Raw genomic sequence first — 9,102 nt, forward strand, 5'->3', positions numbered from 1 at the left:
CTTGTCTGCATCCTAAGCTGTCCATGTGAAAGGATGTGCCAAAGGCAAGCGACTAAAATAGAGTATAGGGCAAAGAGAAGAGGCCAGTCTCCTCTCAAAACGGACATGGAGGTTCCGACAAGGATTTGGCGGTACGGACCAGACACCACACATTCCTCCCTCTCACAAATCCACGTAAACCCTTAAAAAATGAAAAGGAAACATTCATCTCTCTTTTTTTCTTTTTAATGGTAAATTATAAAAAAATAAATAAATTTTTTAAAGCTCGCTCGGGTTTTAAGGGTTTCTTTGTTTGTTTCTCGTATCGAAACGCGTTTATTCTATTATGCATAGGGAGTATAAAACATCTAAAGCCTTATTTAATTATGGAAATTAAACAATTCAAGAAAGAATGTTTTTATTTGTCTTGTAGCTGTCGTTTGTAATACCCTAGGGAAGAACAAGGGAATGTTTCTCGTAAAATGCAACGAGCCTGCCAATTTAGACTTCAAAGCATGTTTCTTTGAGGTCTGAGCAACTACTGTCCCATGTAACATTATTTTTCGTTTTATTTCTTCAATTTATTAGAATTATTATATATGGAATTGGTGGTTGTGCAATGACTTGTTATATATAATTGATGACTGATTGATTGGTTGATTTGATGGTTGAGTACAGAAGACCATATAATACATATTATGACCTTTAGATTACTCATAAATTAAGCTCGGCATCTTTGAAACTATTATGATTATGAGCTATCGGAGAATGGTCGACTTTGGTGTTTGATGAAACTTCCCTTTAAATTATTACATGATTTAGTATTTAAATGCTCTAAAGAAATCGAATGTCATTTTCCCTCTGCTCCTTTCGGTACTGTCCAAGTTTTAGATGATCACCTCTTGAAAAATGTGGCGGGTCATCGTCACTTTCTGATGTCTCTCATCTCACTCTCGTGTCCTCAAAGATCATTATTTCTCTTTATTATTCATGCATCAATTTATCTTGCCGCACACTAGTATAAGCAAACAAACAGATATGGTCAATAGCATTTCTGTGCATATTCTTCTTTCCCTAGTCACTTGGATGACAACAACTAGAACATGACCAAGATCTCAACTTTCACAATCCTAGTCATCATTTTCGTCTCCGCTTTGCCCTCATCAATTTGTTGCCGTCTTCAAACGATTTACACAAGCGGCATACCTTCTTTACGTGCTAATGAAATAAAAGATATTGTCGGTGTCTATTGAGGTCACTTGTGGCGAAATTTTTCTCTATACAAATGGTATTTTCAATGAAACCAAATTATCTATAACAAATTGTTGCTCAGCGATTTTGATGGAAGATTGTTGTAGAACAAGTACCTGTCAATTAGAATCAAATCTAAATATAAACTGGTTAGTCCTCGAACATTTTTTTTCCCTCTTCTTGTCCTCATTTAGAGATCCAATTAGTCATACGACAATTCCACTTAATCGTTTCCGTCTACACAACCTCGCATGATCATAAAGCAGACACGGCAACAGAAACTGTCGTGATAATGTCCTTTAAAAGCCCTGAAAGAACAAAGCATGTGAAAAGCTGAAAGAAGGGAGTTCTTTTGATTTTAAAGGAGTTTGGCAGTTTTCGTTTTCCTCAAATTGCTTAATGTTATTCACGTTTTCTCGTAATTTTCGTTCTCGTGATTTTAGTCGGAAAGTGGTGGTGCGTACTTTAGATCTGTCAAGTCTTTGTCTGAATTATCGATTTTTGTCTTCTAAGCGTATATGATTGGGCGCAAGGGAAAGTGTTTTTCTAAAAATAAACTTAGGAAAAGAGAACGCGTGGAGAAAACTAGTCAAAGTATTTCAAATTACTAAAGAATAGATTAATGTTAAATATATGATCTGTTTTCCTAATAGAACTTAAAATTTCAGCACAGCCGGAAAGACGGAGATTCATGGAACATATGGAATTTATCTTCTTCCAAATTTGGAAGGTGATGGATTCATGTATTACTTGATAATATTTTCTATTTATTTTCAAAAATCAAAATAGGTTCATCGAGCGGTTGGCCCCAGGCTCAATTTCCACATGGCACCACTTTGTTCTCTCCGGCCTTAGGAGACCAAGCCAGGTTACAATGAGATCCATACTCCGTTGTATCACGTCTACAGTCCACCGTATGAATCGAATTATTGCTCTTGGTTCTATTGATATCTTTCAAAATGATGAAATGCACAAAGCCTGTGCCCCTTGAGCTTTGTCAAGCTGTTGCTATTATCGCTATTATTAGACATTGTGTTTTTATGATCTTCCAATCTCTGATACCAACCGACACAAACTCGCAAATTTATGCTCGAAGCTTCTGCAAGCAAAGCACACAAAGAAGAATTTCTCGATTTTTTCAGCCTTTTTGGGAGAGGTAATACTTCATTACATGGAAGTCATTTGCAATTTTTACATGTAAAACCCTAATTATAGAAATTGCTACACATTAAATAACAAACTAAAAATCAACAAAACCCTAATAAAATTAAAAGTTCGAAATAGGAAACTAGATCATGAAGAAATAAACTAGTAAATCCTAACAATCTATCAAACAAGCTAATATGATAACTATGTAAATATCTAAAATTAAAAAGTAATCTATAAAATCAAACAAATACAAAAATAAATACCTAATTTTTGGGTAAAAAATAAATAACTAATTCAGAAACTCTATATTTCTCGAACAAAATATCTAAATCAAATCTTGATGTGCTTTGCATCACTTCACACTTGTAAATTAAACTCTTTAGGTTTATCTGCCACTTTTTTTTTTTTTTTCATTTTTCATTCCATTTTTATGGGATAATATTTTTACGTCATTTTCTTCATTTCGGTGAAACCACGTAACCTTTCGAAAAGTAATAAACGACGAGCATTATCATGCATTCCATGGCTGTGATTAATGGCCCTACTAGCTACTATTGGCCCAAGAAGATCTTGACCAAACTACGCACACCCTGCACCGAATGAATCCTAGGAATTGAAATATAAATTTTGCAAAATGAAATCTGCCAAATGTTTGTAAAAGGAAAATCACTTGTATGTTAAAATTAAGGGTGAGTAAGGAACTAGGGTTCTCGCCTCACAACCACATGCATGACGCCTGAGCACATAGAGTGGAGCAAACATAAACTCAGAGTGACCATGGTCTGTCCAAATTAAAAAATTGTCTCCCCTTATAATAATTAAATCAAAATTCCCACTACACCTTTTTTCTGCCCACTTTGAGAAAAAGCTAAAGTAGAGAAAAAGCTAAAGGAAAAAAAAAAGGAAAAACAATAAAAAGGAAAGGAAGATGGTAAAAGGCAATAAAGAAAAGAAAGAGAGAGAACCACACAAAGACAAAAGTTTCTCAAACCTCCATGATTTGAATTCTCTCGCTTCTTCAACCCCTTCTTCTCTCTCTCTTTCTCTCTCTCTCTCAATCAAGAGAGGTGAGAAAGACCCACATCTCTCTCCCTCCTGCTTCTACAAAGGCCTTGTTTAGGAGCTTCAAGTAAAAGAAAGAAAGAAAGAAAGAGAGAAAGAAGAGAGAAAGAAAGAAAGAGGAAAAGGCAAAGAAAAGAGAGAAGGGCATATATAATTAGGGCAAAAGTTTTTGTTTAGTGTGAAGAGAGAGATTGTTTTCGTTAGAGATCAATCGAAGGGATGCATAGAGTGTTGCAGAGCTCATCCCCGGTGCAGCAGCCGATGATGGCAAACCCTAATAGTTGGTGGAACATCAACAGCTTGAGAGCTCCCAGTCCACAACAAGCCACTTCTTCTAGTTTCTTCCCAAATATCCCTCCTTATCATCATTCAAATCTCTTTCCACAGTACATGCCCACCAATCCTTCTTCAGCCCTCGCCCTTCTTGGCTTGAAAATAGTAGCCAGGAGCATCAGCAGCTTCAAGCTGAGTCCTGGGGCCAACTGCTCTTGTAAACATCTCTCTCTCTCTCTCTCTCTCTCTCTCTCTCTCTCCCTCACACACACACACACACACACACACACACACACAGACATGTATTTGTTTTGTTGAGGATCTTTGTATACCTTTCTTTTGCTATTCATATTTTGATCCACAGAAGGATAGCTTATGAACGGATCGATGTCCGGCATGTCGGTTTCAAAAGACTAGTTGACACGACTTGCAAAACTTTACAATATTAAACCGGATTAATTGGTGGCAAGCGCATGCATGCAGATCATCTGTCCCTGCGCATGCTTCATCTTGCGTGATTTTCCTTCTTTCAGTATGATTTTGCATATCTCCATACAAATCTTCTCTTCTTAATGTTAACTGGCTCGCTAGTCAACCCATGCTTTTGTCCTTGTCTACATCGATCTTCAACTTAGATATGTAAATTCAACCTCCCCGCATTGTTAATGAACTTCATACCACGCCAATCGATTTCGTGATTACTTCCATTGATTATGGAATTTGCAACAAGATATTGCGCAAGTTTATGAGGATGATCTCTTATTTTCTTTTTTGAACCTTCCAAATTAAGGGGTGGATTGGTGAGTGAAGAAGACAAGAATGCGTTGACCCAATTTCAAGCGAAGAGATTAGAGAATTGGGGAGATCAACAAGTACTAGAGCAGTCTCCAGTTGATGTGAAGCAAGAGAATTCCTCAAGCAGCTACTTGTACGGACATGCAACAAGAGAAGACTTCCATGGATCTAAATCAGCTGTTTGGCCTACCACTACTTTAACCCCCGCGGCTTCACCTCCGAAATCGTGTGTCACGAGCTTCAGCAGCAACTTGCTGGATTTCTCATACAAGAAATCTGACGGCAATAAGCATCCAGTGCCGGATCAATCTTCCGAGGTGAGATTATGCCGCAATATCGCGTGAGAATATGGACGCGTTCTTCGATGAAGAACAAATTTGTACGAAAAGTTATTTATTATAATGAATCAACGAGTATTTAAAAAAGCTAAATGATTAAAGGGGTATGAGTTGCTTCTTTGTAACATATTTGAATTCCTCTTCCATTACTTAGTGAATTAGGAATGGGTTTCGAGATCTGTCTTCACCTTTCCTCTTTTAATTGAAGGTGCCGTAAAAAGGGTTTGAAATGAATAGATGATGGTTTATACATCATTCGCTTTTTCATATGTCTTTACAATAAACAATAGAGCCTATCATTAAGCAAATTCTTTTCTTGAAATAACTGTTTTTTTTTTTTTTTTTTTTTTGGGGGGGCTCGTTTCTTCAAATCACTTAAAGGGGTTCACAATGTATAACAGACATTCTTTTAACACTTTCCGTTCGCTGCACAGTGTTTATTTGGAGCGGCCAGGCCGCATACAGTTCTGATTATGTTTGTTTAATTTCTCTCTTTTGTTTTTGTTTTTGGTCAGTGTAAAAGCAGTGCAACTGGTGGGGCACAAAAGAAAGCCAGGACTCAACCTTCTTCAGCCCAATCTACCACCTTCAAGGTAATGACCATGGTCTCTCTCTCTCTCTCTTTCTCATCCACACAGACACAAAAGCACACAAAAGCTATCTAACATGTGTGTGAGTGGACTGTTGTCTTTCTCGGTTGTCGACTTGTTCAAAATCCTTATTCCTCTTCCGGTTATGCGTTGTCTATATGAAGTCACATATAAAGGGGAAATAAAATAAGAATCCAGCAAGAGAAATCAAATAGTAAAATAGGATAACACCAAACCGTAATTATGGAGCTAACTGACCCCATTTGCATTATATTCGCTTGATTTGAACCAGGTGAGGAAGGAGAAATTAGGTGACAGAATCACTGCTCTGCATCAGCTTGTTTCTCCATTTGGCAAGGTAAAAAGCTCAAGCCATTTCGGTTTAATGACGAGCGTAATGCACTTCATTTACTCAACAAAAAAAAGACAGCAGTATTTCTAAAAAAAAAAAAATTATTATAACACTGGTGTTATAAATTTTTCATATGCTAGTTTAGAATAGGAAAGAGTCTCATATTTATATGAAAATATAACTCAATTGCAAACTATCGGGTACAGAGAAGCGGATTACATTTGAAATTCAAATTCACATACTTCCTCTCTTTCAATGTGTTTTATGAAATTAAGTCTACACAAATCATACCCCCATATCTTTAATGGTGGAAAACTCTGGTGAAAGAGAAACTCTTTCTGCATGTCAAATCTCTTCTTTTTCTTTCTACAAGAGTCCATGGCTTTGCAAGTCTTTGAACTTAGGTCTCTTTTCTATTTTCCTTCTCTTTTTGTGTTACTTTTACTTATGAATTAAAGTATTGAAGAAAGCCAAAAATATGACTTTGGAGGGTTGTGGTGTGGGGGGATTTTTGCTCTCTTTTGCAGACTGACACAGCTTCTGTGTTGGCAGAGGCCATTGGCTACATCAGATTCCTTCAAAATCAAATTGAGGTGATGTTTATCTTTTCTTTTTCTTTTTCTCATTCCTTTTTTGAAAGAGGAAAAAAAAAACCTACTGTGACCAAACTGTGAAAGTGAAAGTATCATTCCCGATATTCTTTACTCTTTTTGTTATTTAATTTATTCTTCTTTGGGTTTGGGTATGCTGGAGTTCTGATCTGAACATACTCTCTGAACATCAACAGGCACTGAGTTTGCCGTACTTGGGCAATGGATCAGGCAACATGAGGCACCAACAACCTGTATAATCTCTCTCTCTCTCTCTCTCTCTCTCTCTCTCATGTGGAGTGAATGCACGTGCATGTTTTTGCAGAGATGTTATCAGATCGTCACTGAATAGATAACTGATGAAAACCTATTACTTTTCTAAATGTTTAGGTTCAAAGAGAGAGGAATTGTATATTTCCTGAAGACCCTGGTCAGGTATGCACATGTGCTTCACAAGATCTTGAGCATATAAGTTTCAACTGATTCGTTGTCTGTGCTTTTGAACAAATAAAGCTAAACGAGGTTAACAAAAGTTAAAGGGTATCCAACTCCAGTCATTGTCTAAGCGCTTGAAAGAAATAAAGTTCAACCAAGTACCTAAACAAGTTTGGATTTTAGACTCTCCCGTGTTCTTCTGTCGTCGTCCTTAAGATGTTAGATTTGTCATAACTCTTTAGACAAGGTGGCTATATTAGGTTTCGTTGCTTCAAACATTTGTTCATCCACTTAAGCCCATATTTGAAGTAGATTTATCATGGTAAGGCAAATGTGATTAAGTTACTTGGGCAGCTGGTATGACAAATCCTTTAATTGGATAATAATTCTCTAAAGTTTGATGGCATGCACTTAATTTTGATCCCTCATTCTCATTTTGTGATAAATTTGATGATGATTCTAGCACATGAACTTAAACTTCAAATTGCTCGTGTTATTTTTCATCGTCTATGTCGGGTATGTGGTTACCTTTTGATTCAGCTTGATCATGATACAACAATCAAGTCCCCAATTCAGAACAATGAGGAACATCGCTGACCAAAATGCAAGGAATAAAATTGTGGGACTAAATGTTGATGCCATTTCTTTTTTAACTTAGGAATTAAACTGCAGCCGTTGTCGAACTTTAAAAACCCCATGGATGCAATTCTTCCCATCATTATTCACCTAAGAACCTATAAGTATATTTATTATATGGTGGATATACATAATCAACACTGTTTCTCTCTATTGTCCCTCACTCCTTATTCCATTGAGCAGCTGCTGAATGACAACTGCATGAAGAGGAAAGGAGCTTTAGACGAGGTAATAACTTCTAATGTTTACATTCTTTTTATCAGCCTTAGCGCTTCTCATTGTTCTAGCTTCATTGTCATTTGAGTACCAAAGGGAAAAAAAGAAACACCATTCTGTCAAAAACCAAAGTTTTTCGTCCGTATATTATGTCAGGACACTAACCATGAAGAAGCAAAGGACCTGAGGAGTAGAGGGCTATGCCTGGTGCCAATCCAATGCACAATGCAAGTAGGAAACGAAACTGGAGCTGACTACTGGGCTCCTGCTATCGGAGGAGGATTTCATTAATGAAGCTGGACATAAAGTCTCTAATTAGAACCTGCGACGGCAAATTTGGAGAGATTAAAGAATCTTAGGTGATTATATAACATCATGAGCAGTCACTCTGCTACAAAAATTTCCCAAGGCTGATTGCTCTTGATGCTATATATATCATGCTTTGGATTGGTGTAGTCTCTGCTGTCTTATGCTCGGGCGTGATTTTCTCCCTTTTTCTTCTTCGAAAAAAATAATATTGTCGGATATAATTATGTAGGATTATGTAACCTTTTTACCTGCAGCTATTTAAGTCTCTGCAGGGATTAGTAACTTAGTATTAGTTATCAATCCATCTTTGTCATGATCAAGCGCTTCCTACTTCTTTTTCCTTCAGAAATTGCTCGGGTAGTTTAACGTGCAAGACTTAGTCAACGTTTGAATATATGATTTTTTATGACTATATGAGGGGAAATTATACAAAGAGTTCTAAACCTATTGTATATAATTCGATTGAGTCTTAAATCGACCAATCTACGTGTAATGGCAATGACCTTAGATGGTCGGATATTCAACACGACAATGCCATTTTAGATGGCGTCCTTTCTTAGTCGAGCAACAAAAGCCCCAAATCAATCCCAAATCCCCAAATCTCAAAATTAATCCATCATATTCAAGCCCTAATTTCCCTGAGAAACCCCAACTCCACTCTTAAAATACAACCTTTGGAATTTACGCATTAGCCCAATCTTATACAAAGAGTCCTAAACCTATTGTATATAATTCGATCGAGTTTTAAACCGACCAATTTATGTGTAATGGCGACGACCTTAGATGGTCTGATATTCAACACGACAATGCCATTTTAGATGGCGTCCTTTCTTAGTCAAGCAACAAAAGCCCCAAATCAATCCCAAATCCCCAAATCTCAAAATTAATCCATCCAATTCAAGTCCTAATTTCCCTGAAAAACCCCAACTCCACTCTTAAAATACAACCTTTGGAATTTACGGATTAGCCCAATCTCAATGTCTTTCACAAAGCCTCCATAGATAAATGTATAGATAAATGTATTGACATATACTTGTACTAAATCCATCTCCCTCCTCCCCCAAATAGTGGCGATGGACAATATTTCTATCGTTTAAAGCGAAGATCAATGCTAATTTATCGTTCAT

General features: G+C 36.8%; 1 protein-coding gene across 1 annotated transcript; it reads left to right on the plus strand.

Moving 5' to 3' along the window:
• The first annotated feature begins 3,362 nt into the window (after positions 1 to 3,362).
• LOC104438258 (transcription factor bHLH68) lies at positions 3,363 to 8,291 on the plus strand. Its single transcript, XM_010051359.3, is given in 10 exon segments — positions 3,363 to 3,864; positions 3,867 to 3,931; positions 4,505 to 4,826; positions 5,363 to 5,440; positions 5,730 to 5,795; positions 6,317 to 6,382; positions 6,577 to 6,633; positions 6,770 to 6,814; positions 7,634 to 7,678; positions 7,823 to 8,291. Coding segments are annotated over 10 exon segments (1,083 nt in total). The 5' UTR covers positions 3,363 to 3,660; the 3' UTR covers positions 7,958 to 8,291.
• The last annotated feature ends 811 nt before the right edge of the window (positions 8,292 to 9,102 follow it).

Source organism: Eucalyptus grandis, chromosome 3 (assembly GCF_016545825.1).
Source record: "Eucalyptus grandis isolate ANBG69807.140 chromosome 3, ASM1654582v1, whole genome shotgun sequence".
In the NCBI taxonomy this organism is placed as follows: domain Eukaryota; kingdom Viridiplantae; phylum Streptophyta; class Magnoliopsida; order Myrtales; family Myrtaceae; genus Eucalyptus; species Eucalyptus grandis.